This window comes from Crocodylus siamensis, chromosome 5, assembly GCF_052110815.1.
Source record: "Crocodylus siamensis isolate JL-2025a chromosome 5, ASM5211081v1, whole genome shotgun sequence".
Lineage (NCBI taxonomy): Eukaryota > Metazoa > Chordata > Crocodylia > Crocodylidae > Crocodylus > Crocodylus siamensis.
Genome location: NC_143399.1, coordinates 50,975,524 through 50,997,645, shown reverse-complemented (window position 1 = coordinate 50,997,645; position 22,122 = coordinate 50,975,524). Strand labels below are relative to the sequence as shown.

General features: G+C 43.5%; 1 protein-coding gene across 1 annotated transcript in view; it reads left to right on the top strand.

The window, feature by feature from the left end:
- Nucleotides 1-455: 455 nt before the first annotated feature.
- The window catches only part of ACBD6 (acyl-CoA binding domain containing 6), a 131,514-nt gene continuing 109,847 nt past the window's right edge, over nt 456-22,122 (top strand). The window contains exons 1-3 of the mRNA XM_090048912.1: nt 456-779; nt 10,666-10,730; nt 11,448-11,544. Of these exons, the coding sequence (XP_089905038.1) occupies nt 600-779; nt 10,666-10,730; nt 11,448-11,544 (342 nt within the window). The 5' untranslated portion in view covers nt 456-599. The remainder of the gene's footprint in view (nt 780-10,665; nt 10,731-11,447; nt 11,545-22,122) is intronic.

The following is a 22,122-nucleotide window of genomic DNA, read 5'->3' as shown; positions in this document are numbered from 1 at the left end:
ACCATTTTCTGTAGCTACAGGCGATTTTAGAGCATTTACTTAATTAAATGTATTATTAAATTATTCATAATTATATTATAACTAACAATATATTATAGTTAATAATCCATTAATTAATCAGTTAATTAAATTAATTGATTAAAAGCCATTGATCATTGATCTTAGGTGATCAATGGTTTTTAATTACAGCAAGGGAAATTTATGTTGGGTACTGGGGGGAATTGTCTCGCTAGGACAGCCGAGGCAGATAGAAGCGTTGGAACACGTGCTACAACACGGGGCTGCCCTGATCCTAAGCAAGCACAGCCTATGCCTAAATCCCACCCCCGGGCTCAGGGTCCCCTACTGCCCCCTCGCCGCCCCTCTGTCGGGCAGCCCCGGGGGTGGGGAACCTTTCTCGGCCGGAACCTTCCGGCCTCTGCCCGCGTTTCGCTCGCGCCGCCAACAGCGCTGCACCGCGCGGCACGGACGGGCTGCGAACTGCTGCTGCCGGGAGCGGGGACCGGATTTCGCGCCGCGCCTCCCATGCGGGAGGGCAGGGGGGGCCCCACGTCACAGCCCGGCGGGCGCGGGATGGGGCGGGAGTGAGCGGCGCGGCCATGGCATCCCCGGAGCTGGCGGCGGGGCCGGGCGACAGCGGCGGGGAGCTCAGCTTGGGCGCGGAGGAGGAGGCGGAAGCGCTGGCGGAGCTGTTCGAGCGGGCGGCGGCGCGGCTGCCGGGGCTGGTGGGGGCGGCCAGCAAGGAGCAGCTGCTCTACCTGTACGCACGATACAAGCAGGTGAGAGCGGGTTCCCGCCGCCGGGGTGGGGGCGGCTCCGAGACACGCGAGCCCCCCGGGAGCCGGGCAGCTGCGCAGCTCTTAGCCTACTTACGGCACCTCGGGGCTCCGAGACCCCCGACAGCGACAGGCGCCCCCGGATGAGCGATCTTTCCCCCCCGCCGCCCCCCGCACCGGGCAGGACCGGGCTGCACCTCGGCCCCACGCACTTGTGCTACAGGCGCTGCCAGTGCAGAGGGTGGCAGGCGTAGGGCTGAGCTGAGGTGCCCCAAAGCCTGATGTGGGTGAGGTGCCCCTGGGCCAGGAGGCAGAGCTCCCTCTCATCACAACTGCTGTTTCACCCGTGCCTTCTTCCTCCCCCTGCTCCAGAGCACAGGCGGTAAGTATGGGGGTGCTGCTCCCTCCTAGGTAGCTCTCACAATTTGTTGAGAAACGCTTCTGCGCTGCCAGGCTAATGCTGCTTCTGCTCTTCCCTGGGGAGCCCCTGATCCTGCAAGAGGGGGTCCTGCCCCGTACAGCCTTGCGTAGTTTAGTGGGGCTGCCCTCAAGAACCTGTCCCTGCTTGGCTGATTGCAGGGCCAAGGGCATAGATCAGTCTCTGAAAACAGATTGGAGAGTTTCATGTCACGTTCAGACTTTCTGATCCATTTCACAGTCAGTTTGCATGCACTGACCCTGGGTAGGTGGGACTGGATTCCTTTAATTTAAGAAATGTTTAAAGGAGCCTCTTAAACATTTGATAGTATTATTTTTAAGACACTTTTCCTAAAATCAACAGCTTTTTATTATAAAAAGCAGTAATCAGACAGATATGTGGCTGGAATAAGTCGAACTGAAAGATTAATGACAAAGACATTTCCAATTTGCTGACTTTGTGCATCTGACAACACGTTGTGTCCAGTTAATTTCTGTGTTGCCTTTTTTTGTACATGCAGGGTCTTAAAAAGGCATAAGGGAAGCATAGACTGTGGTCACTCCAGGAAAAATTAGTCCAGCAATCTTTATTATAAAAATCTGCTGGTATAATTTTTTCCTGGAGTGACCACAATCTAGTCTCTCTACAAGAAAAGAAAACACACAAGGGAAGTTTTAATAGGTATGAAGTTGGAGATATAGCCCGTCTCTGATACTCCAATTATGTATCTGACCATGGGATGATTTGCAGCTATTTTGTAAATGAGTACTTTGTACCATTTATGGCAAGACCCTGAAGTATCTTCCATATGATTGGAATAATTAGTTGAACATTTAATAAGGAAAATATTGGGATATGTAGTTCATCAGTTTGAAACCAAGTCCCTTTGTTAGTGGCTTCAGGTAGCATGCCTGCTCTGGGGTACTCCTGCTGATATTTTTCAGTTCTAAGGTCCTTTTTTCCCCATCTTTGTACATGATTTTCCCTCCTCTGTTGTGTTAAGACCCTGCATGTACAAAAATGCAACACAGAAATTGACTGGTGCTCAAAGTCAGTGAATTGGAAATGTCTTTTTTGTTAATCTTTAGGTTCAACTTATTCCAGTCACATCTCTGTCAGATTATTGTTCAGGGTTTGGCTAGAGATGTGTGGCTTGACCTGAAAGTTGTAAGTGAAAATGGCTATACTTGGGTCATGGACAGATATAACATTTAGAGCACTCTTCAGATGGTGAGCAGACAGAAATACACAACCTACGAAGTGCTCCGAAAATGCGCTCCAGAGAACAGTGACTTCTTTGAAAGCAGAAAGCAGCAACCCTTGATCAATAAGCAACTTCTCTGAAGTTCTTTAAATGTTACTTGTGAATACTGTATGGACTGCAACAGGGGGTTGCATGGTTTCCCGTGTCCCACAGGGCTCAACTCTTTTCCCCTTCACTCCATGAAGAGGCAAAGTGGAGTGTACAGTAAGTCAACAGTGCTCTCCTATATGTGTTGGGGGTGTGGTGGCGAGTGGAGCTACAGGACCGAGCAACCCCCTATTGTGCTTCCTAGGTGGAGAGCAGGATGTTGCAAGCCTTTGGAGTGATTTTGAAATGCTCTCTCTGGGAAGTGTGTTAACTGAAGTTCTTAATTTTTGAAGCACTTTGAAGTACAGTGGCATTTGATGCATTTTAAAAGTTATGTCTTTCCATGGTCTCAGTAATTTTGGGTTGGTTAGCCACATAGACTTTCCCACTGATTTTCCTTCTAAACTGAAAACACTTGTCTCACTGCTAGCACTTGAATTCTTTGATAAAAGGGAAGGTGTTTTACTATGTCATAGGTGAATTTTTCCCAAGTTATATCTTGTGGATCATTAATTGTAGTTTGTAGTGAGCTGGCTGCCACATGATGCTTGGTTTTCATGTTCTCTGTTGTTTCTAAAAATGTCTGTCTTTTTCTTTAATGTAAAGAAGTACATGGAGAGTTGTAGAAAGGGAAGCAAACAAAGAAGCTACAGCGTTAGAGAAAGAGAGGATCTCTTCTCTGGAACTTTTTGCAGGGCCAAAGCTGCCATCTGCCAGCAGGCGATGAATGTCTGAGGTGGGGAGGGGGAAGGGACCAAGGCCACCATTAACTGTACTCAGTGGAAAAAAGGACTTTGTTGGGCATCATGTCCAAGAAAGAAGAGGTCAAAGTTGAAATCTACCAAAGGGCCTAAGTGAAATTTAGGGGCTTAAATTCAAGAATATTATCCTCAAAAACCCTATTTGACTCCCTAGGCTTGTAAAGTATAGAGACACTGTAGTTTTTGCCAGTAAAGTTCCTTTAGTGCAGCTGTTCCCAAATGAGGGTCATGGGGCAATGCTGGTGGCACTGCACAAACGACGAGCCGCATTGCATGCTGGGAGCTCCCCTGTCCCCATCCCTCGGCCCCGCTGCACTCTGCTCCCAGCAGCGGGTTGTGGCAAAAAAAGATTGTGAACAGCTGCTTTAGTGCTAAAAGCTTTGCTTCTGTATGTTTTCAGAACTGTTGCCATTGTGATGGGGCTGTGAGTAGTTTAGCACCTAATCCTGATCAGGATCTTCAAAATAAGAAAACTTCTGCCTAAGTTCCCTGAGGGGCCTGATGCCGTAGATGTGCCCAGATCGCTCTTTACACATACTGACAGAAGTGAGCTCTGCACAAAACACAGATGCACAGCCACTTCTGTTGGAAAAAAAAAAAAACAACCATGGGTGGAGGAGGTGATGGTAGTGTTTCTTTCTGTCACAGTAGCTCCATAGTTAGAATGCTTTCTCGAATGTAGGACACTTGGATTGTAGGCCTGGGCTTGAGGAGGGAGGCTCAAACCTACATCTCCCAGGAGGGTGTACTTCCCAGATTAGCTTTATAGAATAGCAGTGAGAGAGAGTGGAACAGGTTGAGCCAGGTTGCAAAAAAGAATTCAAGATGCATTGAGCCAGAGCTGGGAAGAAAGAAATAACTTGGTTCTGCAGCCCAGTGAATCCTGATCTGACCTAAGTGCCTGCAACCCAAGTTGGGCTCCTAAAACCTTAAGCTCGACCAGAATTTAGGATATGCCTCTCTCAACAGCATTCCCTATTGAGTAACCTAGGTGGTTCCCTCCTTGGTGCTGATTGCTTTGCATTCTGTTATGAGCTACCTAACCCCCATCAGCATCCAAAGAAGTGAGTTTCAGCTCACAAAAGCTTGTGCTGCATGTGTTTGTGTGTGAGATTATGTATAGAATGTGTGTGCGTGTGATCTACTTTGGTTAGTCTGTAAGGTGTAAATCTGCTCTTGACTCTTCTCATGCATTGTATAGGGAGCTTGGGTGCCTGCCTCAGTGGTTTCCACACAGGAACCAAGTTTGTAATGGGATATTGTAAAAAATGAGCATTCTCATTCCCAAGCCCCTTTGTGGATTCAGCCCCAAGTGCCAGGAATTTTGTTGGGGGAGGTAGAAGATGATTGGGAGGCAGAGAATTGTGACCAAAGGAACTTTGGAAGAGAGAGGTTTATCTATCGCTTTATGTATATCTATATAAAATATATATACTATATCTTTAAAAGGTGTGTGTGTCAGTCAGTCAGTCAGTCAATAGATAGATATGACACAATGGATGCATCAAATTTTTGACAAGCCTTCTTTATGCCTAGGAACTTTATGTTGCCTGTCACGTAGTCCTTTTATCTTTTAGTGTCTCAGGATTTCTGTTGCCTACAACCTAGCCTTTTTTCTTTATCTTTAAGTGTCCTGTGGCTAAAGTGAGAGGGAAAAGGGTGGTAGCATAATTTATCAACTTCATGATTGCATTGACATTTCATATCAGATTTTAGGGGGTTGCTAGTTGTGAGAGGGGAAATGAAGAGCTTAATGACTGCCTTGAAATAACTAGGAGCTGGGTTTTTTTCTTCACAAAACCTGTTTGTTCCAAGCAAAAAAGGTTTGTTAAGCTCATTAAGGCATCAGACATTTCAATAACTGAAGTTTTCAGGTTACTGCTGCAAAAGGCTAGATATCAGGAAGCACTACTTCACCATCAGGGTGGCTAGGATCTGGAACCAACTTCCAAGAGAGGTGGTCTGGGCTCCTACCCTGGGGGTTTTTAAGAGGAGGTTGGATGAACATCTTGCTGAGGTCATTTGACCCCAGTACTCTTTCCTGACATGGAAGGGGGGTCAGACTAGATAATTTACTCGGGTCCCTTCTGACCCTAGAAACTATGAAACTATGAAAAGTGAGGCTGTCCCACTCTGTTTTTGCATCACCCTTTTGTGATGATTATTGAGCCTTACAGAAGACTGTTCGCACTGCCTGAACACACTGGTTACGGACAGAGCCTGCGTCCTGTGGTCCCTATGGGAACATCACTTCTGTTAGAGAGGTTTTTGCATGGATGGGTGCTGCAGGATTGGGCTGTGTTAATTTTGAATTTTATGGCATTTGGGGATTTAAATCAAAATGGGTAGGACTTAACCCAATGTTACTCTCACTAATTATAGAAGTTGTATCAGTATACATAATAGGATACACATATATTACTCCAGTGGACAGTGGTACTGCTACTGCATAGAAGGTGCTGACTCATCTGTTCACCATTTGGTATCCCTGGCATTCCTCAGTTTAATGTTTCTTGTTGCTAAAGGCTTTGATTTAAGATTTAAAAAAATCATAAAAGAGGTAACAGTAAATGCAGAGAAATCTGTTCAAAAGCTGTGCATGATTTATCTAAAACTATTTAGGTATGTACATTTTTTTTTTGGATTTTCATAACATTTTATTGGAAACTATTTCAGATTTGTATTGCCCTTAGCTGAGATTTTGTTTGTGTAGGAGACCTGACAGTAAGAGTGGAGTTACTTATTTGCCATCTTTAATGAGCTTTTCAGAGCTTGTTATTAAGGATCATTAGGGCTCAGCCTCAGTAAGGAAAGATAAACGGTTTAGTGGTGAGGTTGCTATCCTAGGGCTCTAGAGACCTGAGTTGAAATCTCTGCCTTGTCAGAGACTCTGTTTGACTTTTGGTAGGTCATTAAATCACCTGCTTCAAGGCCCCATCAGTAAAATAAGGATGGTCATACTTCCTTATGTCATATGGTTACTGGGGTGATAAACACCTTAGATTATGTGACTCTCAGATACTGCAGTGATGGGGCTATATAAATTACTATGGTACATATAGAGGAGATCAAAGAAGAGACCAGTACTTTACTGTGCATGATCCATAATATTTGGAGGAATTCATAGTATCTATCTAAATCAGTGGTTCTCAACCTTTTTCATACCAGGACCCATTTGCCAAGATGGATGGCTTGTCCTGACCCACAGTTCCCCATTCCCCACCCCCACTGAAGGGGGCCCTCAGCTCCCCCCGGCCAACTTGGGTGGCAGTGGAGAAGTCTGGCCTGGTACAGGCTGGAGAGAGGAGGAGAGGAGGCCTGTGGCACCCCCCCTGCCCTGGGCTGGGGCTCCTGTCCCGCACCAGGCAGTCTGGTCACAGCCCCGCCCACCCCCTGAAGAGTGTCTCTGGGCCATCCCACGCCCGTGAGCATGGGCACCAGCCCTTGTGTTGCCAGCCCAGCCACACAGCTCCCCACCAACCCCTTCCCCTGCTTGTGGTCCTTTGAAATATTATTGTGACCCATGAGTTGAGAAATGTTGATCTAAATAATGAGTCCAGGCAAATCTAGAACTCCAACACTATTAGTGAAATAGGGCTCTCAACCTGTAGGTATTTAATTTTGTTTAATCCTAGGTTTCTTTGTGCCTTTTGTGTGATTTTTTTTTTTTTGGTTTTGGTTTTGTTTTGTTTTTATATAAGAGAACATTAATCCATCAGTCTAGAAGATAAGTACGGGTATTTTGTTTTGCAGCTTACTATACCACAGACCATTGTTGTCACATTGGATGAGACTTGGTAAGAATGATATTTTTCCTATGAGTGAATAGGGAAGCTCACCTATTCCTCTGTGGTCATTTACAGCTAAGCCTCTTACTAATTACTGGTGGTGTTAATACTGTTTCTTGATGCATCATAAAATGGCAAGCAGGGTGTTCACACTGTGGTTTTTTTCTATAGAACATGGTAAGGCATTATTCCTAAATCTGTGCTGGTATCAGTGGTGGTTATGCTATTGCTTAGTATGGGAAAACTGGTGAATGTCAATTGCGGAGGTGTTGGGGAGGATACGGTCAGGTTCTGAAGTGGATCAAGGATAATTGGTAAGAAAGGTAAATGACTCCTGGGATGATTGGGCATTTTGTATGCGTTTTGGAAAATGGATTAGAAAATTCCTAGGCCAAGTTGTTCTGTGATGATAGTAGATCATGTTTCATTTACATTTATCACTTTGTTAAAATGCATTCTGCTCAGTTTCTGAGTGCAAAAGAAAATATTTAAAGTGACATAAAAAGAATCAGAATGACTAGAAAAGCATAGTAATATTTAAGCTTTGGATCCTGTTCCCCATCAGGCAAAAAAAAATCTGCATTAAGAGGGCACTGGGGCCAACTGAGAAATGTCATGATTTAAACAGGTAAAACATTTACTGTGAAAGAGTAAATGTAAAACTTTTTTCATTTAAAGTAAAAGTAGCTCATTCCTCTGGTAAAATTCTGAATAAAAAGTAGCATATCCCCCAAATTTGTATCCTTTTAAAAGAGCTGAAATGGTTTAAATGATTATGCTAAACATAAAAACATCTCCTTAAAGTGATGTTAGGTAATCAAGCAGTTTAACTGTTTGAACAGCCAAGAGCACGTTCTTGTAGTTTGATGGCTACGTCTTGATTCTTCTTGACTAGTGATGTCAGAGTAACAGACTGTCACTTTTCTCTACAAAACAAGTGCCCACGTGTATTCTTTCAGATTCATTTAAACCTCACAGCTGTTGCCATAGTTCTTGTGTGCTATTTGAACCATGCATTATAGGAGACTTACTATAAAACTGCTTTCAAGAGGATTATTTCATTTGGAGCAACAGCAGCAACAGTCTTGCTCTAAGTGGGCCTCTGGCATGTTAGTGGGTACTAACTGGGAATCTGAATCAGACATATAGTCATTTATGAGTGATTAAAGAATGGTCTCTGAGTCACACATTTAAGGACTCCAATCAGTTACCTGTGCAGGCATACTTATGCACTTTCTTTAAAAATAATTTCATGTGCCCCTTTTTTGTTGTTGTAAATCTTAATGGATTTATCTTTAAAGTATGTGAAATGAGTCCTGTCTGTACATACAGGTAAGATGAAGCCAGAGGAAGGGGCACTGATACACTCTCTGTCTAGTGTCATGACTCCATAATTGCAGGGGCTGTAAATCCAACTGCAACATACTAATACGTGGTTTGCTCAAAAAGTTCTAAGACTTGATGTTCGGGGTATTGCTCATCAGGAATTTGTACCGAGTGGTCAAACAATCAGTCAGGCCTTTTATAAAGAAGTTTTGATTCAATTGAGGGATGAAGTTAGAAGAAACCGCCGCGAGCTGTGTGAAAATGGTCGATGGTTTCTGCACCACAACAACGCTCCTTGACACACTGCTGTCTCCATTCAAGAATTTTTGGCTGAAAAAAACATTCCTTTGATACCATGCCCTCCATATTCACCTGACCTAGCCCCATGTGACTTTTTTCTGTTCCCAAAAATCAAAATGAAGCTGAAAGAAAGAAGATGACAACCCAACCATCCATAAGAACGTGAAAGCAGAACTCAAAAAACTCACAGTTGAAGACTTCCAGCATTGCTTCGGAAAGTGGCAGGAACGTTGGGACAAGCGCATATCATCTGGGGGAGATTACTTTGAAGGGGGCAGCTCATAAAAATGTTGTTTGTACACTATTCTTTAAAATAAAGGGCAAGTCTTAGAACTTTTTGATCACCCCTTGTATGTGCCTTTAAGTAATTTACAGAGAAGTAGCCAACAGGTGCTAAGTTGTGTACTATCTGTCTTTATTCTCTACAGTACTTACTTGATCCTTTAAGGTAAAATTGAGCATTGAACTCTTCCTGAGCTGCTCTTCAAAGAACGTTGGCTTCTCAATCTTTGTTCCTGACTCGGGTCCCAGTTCTAGCATTGGTCTGTGCTTGGAACACTACCTACCGCTCCTACCATTGGGGTATGAGCTCTAGGCAGAGACGCAGCATAGCTAGCTTCTGCTGGGATGGTCTTTAGGCATCCCATTTATACCATTGCAGGTGAACAAAAGAGTGGCTATTGGATTTCTTCCAATAAAGGCAAGAAAGTGGAGGACGGCTTTCCTTACATTAGTGAATATGCTGTTGTCTGGAGAAATGTCCTGGGTTCAGTTTCTATTTACACTGCCGTCTTGTTCATATTTACCTGCTGCTTCCAGTAGAACCTCCTTCCTTTCCAGAAAGACACCAACAACTGAAGGGACAATAGCAGCTGGTAGAGAACGTAGCTGTGTCTGTAACTGTACTTCTGGACAGTGGCTGAACCTTTAGTCTCCTTGGTGGAGGTGGTATAACTGCTTGCAAAAAAGACGGTTCTGCTATAGAAGAGATATGAGTTCTGCTGGCAAAACTTTGTAGTGTTGAGTAGGCTTAGGTCTTTTTTACATGAGTGGTCTATTTAAGAGGGTCTTAATGCAAATAAGCATTGGGCTCTTGTGTCTACATGTAGAATTTGCTAACCCTCTCCAAAATGTGAGTTCATCACCATCTCATCTTCTTCAGTATCATTTGGTCTCTCCACCCCAACATGTTGTTCTGATTAGCACCCATCCATTAACATTTTTCTGGTTGCTAGTTTCCTTTTCTTGCCTCCCTTCCTGAATGGAGTTTGTTGTTCTTATCTACTTCTACTCCTACTTTAACACTTTGTTTCTGAGGGATTGGTTTATCCCACCATGCTGCAGCCTGTACTCACTTTTCAGTGTCTGGTGCTTCTCTTCCTGTTCCTGTGCTGCTGGATGCCTCTGGAGGAAATTGAGAAAGCAAGTGGCCTTTCTCCACTACAAGTTTGTCCTCTTTTATTCAACGTGACCATCAAAGGTAATTAAATAAAGCCTGTTCCATTAGGCTTTATGCAGGAGGAAGTGAATTTCATCTTCCACTGTTTTAGCTATGTAGCTACTCTAAACAATGGGATTTCTTTCTAGTCTGGTGGAGGATGAAATATTCAGATGGGTAATCAAGGTAATGTTGAGTAAAAATGTATGCAAAACAAATGAGCTGCATATCAGAATTTTCTCTTGCATCCTTTACAGAAAACAACAGGAAGCAGAGGTGCCGTTGTCTGTGGGAGATGGTTTAAATATAAAAGGGAGTTGAGGGTTTTTCAGGAAAGACCTGAGGTATACAACTGTTGATCTGATAAGAGTATAAATTTACTCTGAGATCAAGAGGCTAACAGATCTTTAAACCTGCTGACATGAGTTGGCTAACTAATTATAATCCTATGTTAAACTTGCTACTCTTGACTATTTGTTCTAACAAAGGACATTTTATCCTCCTTAGGTCAAATTTGGGACCTGTAATACTCCAAAGCCCAGCTTCTTTGATTTTGAGGGGAAGCAGAAATGGTAAGAGGAAATCCTTGCAATTCCTAAAAATCTTTGGTATTTTTTGTCGTTTCTTTTAGACAGTTTGCAATCCGGGGGGCCTAGAGTGTTGCTCTACATTTACTCTCTCTTGTTCTCTTTCTTAACAATTGATAGAGCTGACCGCAGGATGACAGCTCTCAAAAGTTGCTGCAAAACAGGTTTTGAAATTTGTTGTCATTTCATTGCTGGAATGTCTAAAGAGGTAGAGGTTGTGTTGTCATTAATAGCATGCTGATCTTGGAATATGGACAGCTGAGGTTTAAATCACTGTAACTCGATTTTGAGCAGAGCTTTACATCCCAGGTCATTCTATATTGGTCAGAGCAGTGGCTTGAATGTAGGTCTCTCACTTCCCAGGCTAGTATCTTGTCTACCCAGCTATAGAATTTCTCTTGTCTGTTGGAACCCAAAACTTTTCAAAGGACATTTTTTGTGGAAAGAAGGACATCTCTGTGGAACATTTTGGCTTTAATAAAACTGTACATGTCCTAGCCAGCTGTAATTACTAAGAATTTCCATGGTGATGCTGTGCGGCTAATATTGATTTTAGGCCTGACTAAAGGATTGAGGATTTTAAATTGGGTAAAAGATCTTTTTGCTGTTCCTGATCAGAATGTTTCACTTTGGTAACAGGGAATAAGAATGGTTGTATTATTTCTATTGAATTAGTCATTTATCTTTTGCTTTGTACCCCAGGGAAGCATGGAAAGCACTAGGAGATTCAAGTCCTCACCAGGCTATGCAGGAGTACATTGCCACAGTGAAAAAACTGGATCCCAGCTGGAATCCTCAGGTAGGATAAATTAAAATAACATGCAAAAGTCAATTAAAGAGGGGGTTTTTTATTGCATGGGTAAGTATTTGATGGGTCTTCATCTAAGAGTTCGGGTTATTAATGAAATTATAATTCGGTGAATAGGAAGCTTAACTGCAGGCATATTAGTTTTAAATAGCCCACAAAGCATGTTTTGCCCACGTTTTTATTTTGGGAGGTAGTCTCTCTATGTATAACTAGTGTCTAAACAATGCCTCCTTTTAGGAATGTGTTTATGTAACTTCTTTCCTTTTAACTGGGCTCCATTATAACAGCAAGATATGGTACTTACCAAGTGTTTGTAGAATTACAAGGGCACTGTGGAACATCTGTCTCGTATGATTTAAAAAATACTTATTTCTGTGAAATAAGTGCATATTGACTATCTAACAGTAAGCATATTTGCGGTTCTATGGCTACTTCAGCTTAGAAAAGAGAGACTTTATTTGAGCACAAGAATTTGATATCCATTTCCAGTTTTGATATCTCATGTGGCCTTTGGTTAGTCATGAAACTTCTCTAGCTTAGTTTCCCCATCTGTAAAACAGGGATACTTCTGCCATAGTAGACTCTTGCAGCATAAGTTTGTATCTGCAAAATATTGAGAGGATGAAAAGTGTATGTGTGTAGTACCAATGAAGAAATGACTATGTATTGTTCAATCCAGTTAACAAACAGAAGTCTGTGACTTGCTAGAAAAAAATCCAGAAAAAGGATGAATAAATGAAAATGCCTTGATGCCTGAAGTTCATCAAGTACTTATCAAATGGAATATACATTTTCTTTACCCTTATGGATACATCATTTCATGCAGTTCCTATCTGTAATTTGAAATGAGATCTGACCACATCTGCCATCTGGAGGTGACCAGTTCAAATATGGGTACTTGTTCTCTGAATTAAGAAATTAGGACATAAATTCAAGAATCTGTTTTGCTTTTCAAAACTTATTTAAAAATGGAACCACACAGCAAATTAGGCAGCACACTCTAGTACACTTCTCATGAGACATTGAGTGTTTATGTCCTTCACCTGTCCCATTGACTTCATTGGGAGGTAGATAGGTAGGCCAACAGATGGTCTCGTGCTAATTCAGTTGTAAGAGGATTGCAGAGTCTACAAGCTAAAGAAATAAAGGCACTATCAAAAGTGATAGGCCTGAAAATAGATTTACCTGGACTGTGCGAAATCAACGTTCTTACTCTGAGGAGTTGATTATTACGTTTTCTTCTGTTTTAGTTCAAAAAATGTTTTTTAAAAAGCTTATGAACTTAGTGTGGAATGGGTCTCCCTGGGCGTTGAATTCTTTGGTTCACAATACATACAGAAGCCAGGCATCTTCCCTCATTTGTCTTTTTGACCATAATAGGATGTTCAGTCTCCAAGTTCATAAGCAAGTTCAGAAGCATTCAAACAGTGCTTCTGGAGCTATTAAATACTGGGGGCAATTTCTGCAGTGTAGACACTTTTCTATAGGGAAGTGAACTGAGATCAAAGCCCAGTCAGATTTTAGTCTTTAATTTATAACGTTTTCATTTGTAAATTCTGTGCAACTTTGAGAGCTCTAGCATAGTAGTTCAGAGCAATACCAGCAACAACAATATCAGATGCACTAGCTTGCTTGTTGTGCATTTCATACTCAATGACTTTTTTTTTCCCCTTTATTTTTCTATTATATTTTTAGTCCAAAAAATATTTGTTTCTGGGATTCTAGATAGACTCTAAGGCCAGGTCCACATGAGCAGGGGTGTGCCTTTGCAGTGTCACAAATAATACCAGTACAGATTTGTGCCACTACTTTGCCGCAGTGCACACCCCTGCCCATGTGCTTTGCAGAGGGACACATTGTCCTGCTGCTCAGTGTGCTGTAGCAGGGGGCTGGCTGGGGCGCATTGTACCTTGAGATAGGGGAGCAGGAGAGCCCCCAAGCTGAGGTGCATAGAGACAGGGCAGCAGCTAGCCCAGAGCGCCTTTCTGCTCTGTGTCGAGGCACACTGCACCCCAGCTAGCCAGGGAACAGCTGGCTGGGGCATAGGGGTGCCTGAGCAGGCGGAAATCCCAGTAGCAAATTTTGCCCTGGTGCTGCAAAATTAGCAGTGCTTCGCACTGATTTAATGTGCAACTCATACGATTTATGGAACTGCAAAGAGGTTTGCAGCACCACAAACCATGTGTGCCTGCACACATGGATCAAGCCAAAAAGGGAGTCAGTGTTCAGTCCACAGGGCCTTAAATGTCCTTATGTGTGTCAGCTCCATTCAGAAGGCAATGCTTGTCACCAGCAGGTTGTATTGTTCTTGCATATGAAACCACAGGAAGCATCTGTTTGAGGAATTAAGAATTTTCCCCTACAGAATATTTAACACCACATTTCAGGAGGTCTTGTATGGATTTTCATTTGCATAGATATACATTATTTTTCTCAGCGGTTTAAAGATAATGGTAAGCAACTTTTCTGCATGTTTCCAGTGTTCCAACTGTAATAGTGAAAAGGATATAAGGATAATAATAAAAGGTGTCTTGTTTGATGTACAGTCTCCAGAGCTTAGACTTCAAATTTCAGACCTTAACTAGAATCCTTGTTCTACAAGCGAGCTAGAAATGTACTGAAAGAGGTTGGAATTGCTCTACATCGGAAGAAAGTAGTCAAAAATGGAATGGGGAAAAAGAGAAAGTAATTTAGTTCTGGAGCCCTTTCAGCAAGAGCAGAGCCAGTGTAAAAACAGTAGTAAAGAAAACTACTTGCAGTATTTGTCTTTTTTTAAACCTCTATGATTGTGATTTTTGTACTATCTCTACTTTTATTTCATTGCGTGAGTTCCACTATCTTGCAGCCACAAGAGGGAGCTGTATTCATTATAATAACTAAAGTATGCTTGTCATAGAATGATAGTAAAAGATAAGTCATTGGCGTCTTCACATTTTAAATTGAATTTAAAGAAAAGATTTGTGGGGACACTCCTGGGTGCTCTGTTACTATCTCTTTCTTTACCTGATCTACTACTGGGTCATGATGTCTTAGGATTTTCTTATGTGTGTTGTTCCCCCCTCCCCCCCCCCCACAGTCAGTAGATCATGAAAAAAACAGTAGTTGTGTGCCTGGTGGGATTTTTTGAGAATAAAAAATGGGGCTCTTGTTAGTAACTTGACAGATTTAGCATTTTGGAATGGATTAAAATTGCCAGTTCTTTAAAAACATAATTAGAATGTACTACTGGGTTTTAAATTTCCTTTGCAAGACTACTTCTTAACTTCATGTTGTTAATAAGATCGCTTGGTATTACCATATTTTCTCACATGCAGCATGCCCCTGTATATAATGCACATCTTGCTTTTTTAAAAGCAGCATGAAGAAAAATAGATTGTTCCTTGTAGTAACTGAGTTGCAGTAGCTAAGGAGCTGAGCCTATTTCTGTGCTTGCTGCTGGCTCCGTTTACCAGGTCTGAGGCAGTGTCCAAGGCCAAGTTGTATGCCAGGAGGCTTCCCACATGTCTAATAGTTTGGCAGTGTGGGAGCAGTAAGAACATTACTTGCTGTGGTTCCCAGAGCCATGGCAATTAATGTTGAAATTGCTCTCCTGGTGCCAAATTTCTTGGGTCAGAGGTAGCCCCATGGGCTGGATGGCTTGGCTCTGCAGGCCAGATGTGGCATGCAGGACCTTTGAGCACCACTAACATACCCTGTTCTCTCTATATTTCCTTGAATATAATACACACACTAACCCACTATGAGCTGGGTTTTGGAGAAAAGGGGTGTGTGTGTGTGTGTTTTATATGTGAGGCAACATAGTCATATATTTTTCCCTTAATAATTTAATCCTGTTACTCCTCATTAATCTTATTTGTATTATTTGAAATAATTTCTTTATTGTTTGAGTGCTTGCTCTTTTCACACCCCCCCCCCCCACACACACACCTGTGCCTGTCTCTGTCTCTTCCTCTTATTGCATGGACACATGCACACCAACCTCCTGCTTCCAGCCCTGTACTTCCATGGTCTGGCAATGCAGTAGAGGGGTAATGCGGTGCTGGAGCTGTGGGTGGGCAGGCAGGCAGGGAAGCAGTGAAAACTGCAGCAGGCAGAGGCTTCCGGTTAGGGGGCTGGAGGTGGTGCTGGGCCGGCTTTGCTCCTGGGTCCTGCTGGCTTCACCTGGGTCCTACCACCCTGGGTTACTGTCATCTTTGACAGGCAGCCAGGAGCAGATAAATATTACTTTTATTTTTTTAGGGGCTCTGCAGGCTGGATAGAATGGCCTGGCCAGGGGCATATTTTCCCTGCCCCTGTCTTAGTGCTTATTTACTGCTTAGCTAATGATCAGTAGTTTGACTTCTAGCCTTTCCTTGGTTTCAGGACTTTTTTATGCTTTCTCTCTGAGCAGAATACCTGCAACTAATGTCAAGGCTAAATCCCTCCATACCTGCCTCCCTTTTATATAATGCCACATTCCTCCACTTTCCTTCATCTCCTGCCTCTATTGCATCCATCATTTCACCTTGCCCTCTTTGTTTAGTCTCTTTAAGCTAAGGTTCTAGTAAATTTGAAAATAATTGCCTCATCCAACTTGACTCTGCTTGCATGCTTCAGTGATATCTTCCATCATTTAAGTCTGTCTATATTCTTCTCCTATTCAGGTAGTAACTTACCACAAAGGAATAACTTAAAATGTGCTTATTCTTTTAAATATAAATGTTTCATGTACCTTATCATAATATTTCCCTGGACACCGTAGTATTGCATATTCAGTTCTTGCTTTCTGTCTCAGAAAAACTGTTTCACTTCTCTTCTTCCTCCTTCATTGGCAGCATCTGAAATTTTGCCTTCTGTTGGTGTTACTGGTATGCGTCTAAGGTTGCCCATCTGTATCACAGACAGCCATATATTTAATCAGTCCCTAGATGCATTCTTCTCTCCTTCTCCACTTCCATGTTCTATTTCTGTATTTATTGTCACATTATTGTGTAAAGCTATTCGTGTTTTAGGGTGCAACCACACACAACAGTAATATCATTGGTTGAACAGGTTGGCAGTAGCTGTGGGACAAGCTGTGGTTTTGGGTTTTCATGGGCTGAGAGGTCATGAGAGGCTGTGGTTGAGTAGGGAGCAAGGCATCATACATCTATATAGTTGTTTATATATTTATTTCTTTTAATACTTGAGACACAAAACATACCAAAATTGGTTTTGTGGAGTTTATATCCTTCTTAATTTCATCCTCTGCTCTCAGGAGTTTATTTTGCCATCATAAAAATTCCCTTCAGTTTTAAAATGTAGTTGGTTTAAAATCAAAGTTGAAGAGTTTAAAACTGTCACAGTCTCCAGTTGCATGCTGCTATGAGTAGGAATAGGGAGAGGTAAAAAAGGGGCCTCTTGTGCCAGTGCTGTTAAGTCATAGATTTATTCATAGACTATAGAGTTGGAAGGGACCCAATGGATCATCATGTCTGACCGCTGCCCCTGGCAGGAAAGAGGACCAAGGTCAGATGACCTCAGCCAGGTGATTGTCAAGCCTCCTCTTGAAGACCTCCAAGTTAGATGACAGCACCACCTCTCTTGGAAGCCCATTCCAGACTCTGGCCACCCTTATTGTAAAAAAATTCTTCCTAATGTCTAACCTAAAGCTACTCTGCACTAGTTTGCACCCATTATTCCTAGTTACTCCCTGGGGTGCTCTTGTAAACAGCGCATCCCCAATTCCCTGCTGTCCTCCCCTGATAAATTTATAGGCGGCCACAAGGTCACCCCTCCACCGTCTTTTGTATAGGCTGAAGAGATCCAGACTTCTCAACCTCTCCTCGTAGGGTCTTTCACAGAGACCACTAATCATGTGGGTGGCCCTCCTCTGAACCCTTTCCAGATCCTTCGTGTCCCTCTTGAAATGTGGCGCCCAAAACTGGACACAGTACTCCAACTGTGGCCTGACCAATGCTGCATAGAGGGGGAGCATCACCTCCCTCAATCTGGTCATGCATCTGCTAATACACAGCAAGGTGCAATTGGCTTTGTTGATGGCCTCATTGCACTGCTGGCTCATGTTCGTTTTGGAGTCAGTTACGACTCCAAGATCTCTCTCAGCCTCTGAGCTGCTGAGGAGGTGTACACCGACCTGTAGGTGTGCTGGGGATTCCTCCTTCCTAGGTGGAGTATCTTGCATTTATCTTTGTTGAATTGCATCCTATTACATTCTGGCCGTTGATCTAACTGGTCCAGGTCGGCCTGTAACTGCTCCCTGCCCTCTGGTGTATTAACTTTGTCCCATAATTTGGTATAGTCTGTGAACTTGGAGAGGGTGCTCAACACACCCTCGTCCAAATTGCTGATTAAGATATTAAATAATACCAGCCCAAGGACCAAACCCTGTGGGACCCCACTGCCCACCTCCTTCCAGGTTGAAAATGATCTGTCCACCACCACTCTGGGTGTTGTCCCTAAGCCAGTTAGCCACCCACCTGACTATGTAGGTGTCCACAGCCCATTAGCTTCCCTATGAGAGTAGGATGCGAAACTGTGTCGAAGGCCTTCCTAAAATCCAGATAGATGACATCAGCCTCCGCTCCTGTGTCAAGGGAGTGTGTGACCTGATCATAAAAGGCTATAGGGTTTGTCAGGCAGGATCTACCTGTAATGAACTCATGCTGGTTTCCTTTCAGCATCGCTTCCCCTGCTGGGCTTTCACAAATACCTGTCAAAAAAGTTGGCCCTGTGTCCTTGGGCACGTGCCCAAAACCATGCTTAGGCTTTCTGTCTGGGGTGTGTGCCCAGGGCTGCTGTGCACCAGCTCACTGCATGACTTGTGGGATTTAATGTATATGGAACAGAAATAGGTAGATGACAGTGCTCCTGGCTTGCCACAGAGGCAGTGCAAACATGCCATTTAGTCCTCTAGTCCCAGGTCTTATGTTTGTAAATTTGCCTGGTCCCATCCTTCTTATTTATTCTACCTAGATTCCCAACTTCATTTTTACTCAGATCTTCAACCAGCCTTCCTTTTGCCTTGCCTATGGGCATTTCCTTATGGTCTCTAAAATCTTAACCAGGCACTGAACACTGACATATATCTCTTACTGGCGACAGGAGCTGCATTTCTTTATCTTCATTGCAGGATCCATTTTTGAAGTGACATTTACACAGCTTGGGTTTGACACTGAAGTATTTGAAAGGGAAATTTAAGACTTAAGCAAAAATTGTTTGCCCTTGCAGTGGAGACTTTGTAGAGGAGCTTCAGTGTCATTAACTAAATTACCATTTTTTATTAAACTTGTGATTCAGTTGCTTGTGAATAAAATTTTACCAATAATACAAAAAGTTGAATTCCTCCCTATACCATATTTACACGAATACAACATGACGTTTTTCCTTCTCTAATCAGCACGAGAAAATATATCCTCATCATATATCCAGACACAAGGAAACCTTATTAAATACACAGTCCATCAGTAAACCGTTGCCAAAGATCAGCATGTGTTCAGTAATGAAAACCAACTATGAAATTGATTAAATGCAGCTAACATTGAGCATGGCTATAAAACACATGGCCCATATTGGGCAAGCATATTGATGTGCACCTACCACAAAGGATAGATCAGTGTAGCCCATCTGAATAAGATCTGTGGTAGTGCCTGTTGCATTCAGCCCTCCTCAGCACCAACTCCTTTTCAAGTCATGTTGAATCACTACATTGAATATATTTTGACTTCCTCTTCACTCCTGCAGCTGAGTTGCACTTTCTTTCCCATTTCCAGTGGTTCTTGTTTCTTCCCCAGTCTTAAGTGTCTGGCAAACATCACCAGATGGGGGCCTTTACACCCCTTGGTAGTGACCTGGCTCTTGCTCTGCTCTGGCTCTAGGTTACCTACCCCTTTTTTCTGCCTGTCATGCAATGATGTGCTCTGTTACCTTTGAAAAGGGAAGCTGCCCCAGGGTTCTAGAGCAAACTCAGCTTGGCCCTTCCATTAGCAGATCTCTCTGTCTCTCCTGATCCTCAACCAGCCTTTCTGCTAAGTATGCCCTCCTGGCCTCTGTGTCCCCAGGACACCTGATGCTTTATGGGCTAATCAGTCTGCATACCACCCTGACAGCCATACCCATGCTTCACAGATGTTACCAGCTCACACTTAGGTGGGGCGTTTTGCCCTCAAGCTAATGTCTGGCCACTCCAGGCCCTCACACACTCATCAGGACCTCTGCCCCATTCCTTTAAATGGCCCCTTGCTGCCTAGTCCCACCACACCAGACCAAGCTTCTGGGTCCCAGCCCCATCAGTTGAGTCTCTTGGGGTCTCTGCCCCTTGCCTTTCAGCACTGACCCTGCGTTGGCTCTACCTCAACCCCACTTTGGGCATTGAGTCTGCTCCAGCTCTCCAGGCTTCCTAGTCCCCAAGCTCTGCCCCTTTCTTGGCCCACCCTCCCTGGTCTCCAGGCTCTACCCTTCCCTGGGCCCTCTGGTCTCAGGCCTCTGATGGCACCCTGAGCCTGACGTCCAGCAAGACTCAAGGCAGATACATGTCTTCTAGGCACTAATGGGACCTCCAAAATCACCCCTCACAATCACAGTGAAACCACTGGTTCAAACCACAATGCTATGCAAAAAGCTCTCTGGCTATGACAGAGAACCATCCCCCATACTGGGTCTCAACATAAACATCCACTTCCCAACTGTAGCACCCCGCAGTCTCCCATACTGGGCCCTGCTTCCCTGTAGGCATCTAGTTAGCATGTCTTAGTGCCTCTTCTGTCATCCAGGTAGTCTCCTTTAGCCTCCCTGCTCCCGAGCTCCTTCCCCTGCAACTTGCAGGAGCACACTGACTGCCCTGGCTCCAGCCCTGGCTTATATTTCATTCAAGCCCTGCCCACTTCTGGTGACTTTCTAGTCCTGGCCCAGCTCTCTCTCTCCACTTCTGATGAGCATCTTGCTGTTGCTACCCTGACACTCCTATAGCCATTTGTCTCTTGCTTAGGTAGGCTATGTCCTATCATACGATTGCTGTGCAACTAGCGCAACAATAGGCACTTTGTCTGCCTGTGTCCTTGCAGGTCACCTTTATTAGGTTGTCTGAGCACTGTTTACTACTGTTTTCCACACCAAAGTAACACTTGCTCCCCAATATACCCTCTCAGTCTGTTGTACATGGTTAGTGCGCCCCTGCCCTCCAGGAGATGAAGCTGGATTAGGTCCATCTACATATACATTTTTGGAGTATCCCAGGATTCATGACAAAATTATTCAGTTGCAGTCATAAGTTGGGGGCTAATTAGGGCATGAATCCTTTATGGTGGGATATCTGGAGTACACAAGTGTACTGAACAGTCCTGAGCTATGGAGTCACCATGGCTTGAAATGGTGTTGACTTTGCTGGGGCCCAGCTCAGTGAACTATATGACAAATCATGATCTTTTTGGCTTTGGATTAATATGGTGTATCATTTAGACTACATGTAAGTAGGTACAGAAGTGGTGCTTAAATGTGTGTTTATAGAAGACCTGTGCTAGAACTTGCAGAAGTTTTGAAAATGGTAAAATGCATCAATTCTGGATGAATTAGGTTTCTGGGTATAGGTATGTTGATTTCAAGGTCACTGTTTTCAAATTTGCCCCACACATCCATGTGTTCAGGGAGAGCTGGGTCTGAGAGTAGTGAGTGGGGGAAGGGGCTGCAGGAAGAAGTTGGGGGACAGAGAGCAAGGCTTCTTCCCCCCCCTTGATTTTTCTCCCCTGTAGCATTAGGAGCAGGACAAATTCAAGGCAAATCTCCAATGATTAGCTTCTATACCTGGAAAATTATAACAAATGTATACATTTTCCTTATATAGAATCTGATGATTAGGGGTCGTCTTATATTCAGGGATGTCTTATATATAAGTAAACACAGTTATAAGGCAGGGGTCGTCAACTGGGGGTATGTGAGTGCTATAGGGGGTATGCGTGGATGGGGATGGAGTGCTGCCATGCAACTTCCCGTGGTGCTGCACAGAGGCCAACTGCCTGGATGTAGGGGGTGAGGGAAGCTTGCTTGTGGCGGCTGCCGCTGCACACTGCTCTACATCCAGCCGCCGGGGGTACACTGATCCAAAAAGTCTGAAAACCCCTATAATAAGAAAACAGTCACCAGAGCCTCAGTGATATCTATATAACTCTTGGGTAAACCAAGAAAACAGAACTTGAGTTCAAAGAGGATGAGGACTCCCAGACTTGCAGAGGTAGATTTGTATCCCCATCCCTTAGACTCTTGTGGTGCTTGAACTTCCCCATTGCTGAGTTCTGAAGGGAATAAATGTACATGTATTTTGTAACTGTTCTTCTCTGGTGTTTTAAAAATTGCTTTTATGTATTTCATGGCAGAGTAATTGAAACATACACAAAATACTGGTACTCTTGTGGTGATGTCAGAGTAGAATAGAGCACCAAATTCAGAGATGCCAGTTGAGGATGCAGAGCTTATCTCATAAAAACAAAACAAGCTTAAAAGCAAATTAAGTTGCAAAAATAAGACTGTAGCTGCAGGGATAGAGAGCTTAGAGGGAATGACATGAATGGAATTAGCCTGGCATAGCTGTCAGCCTGT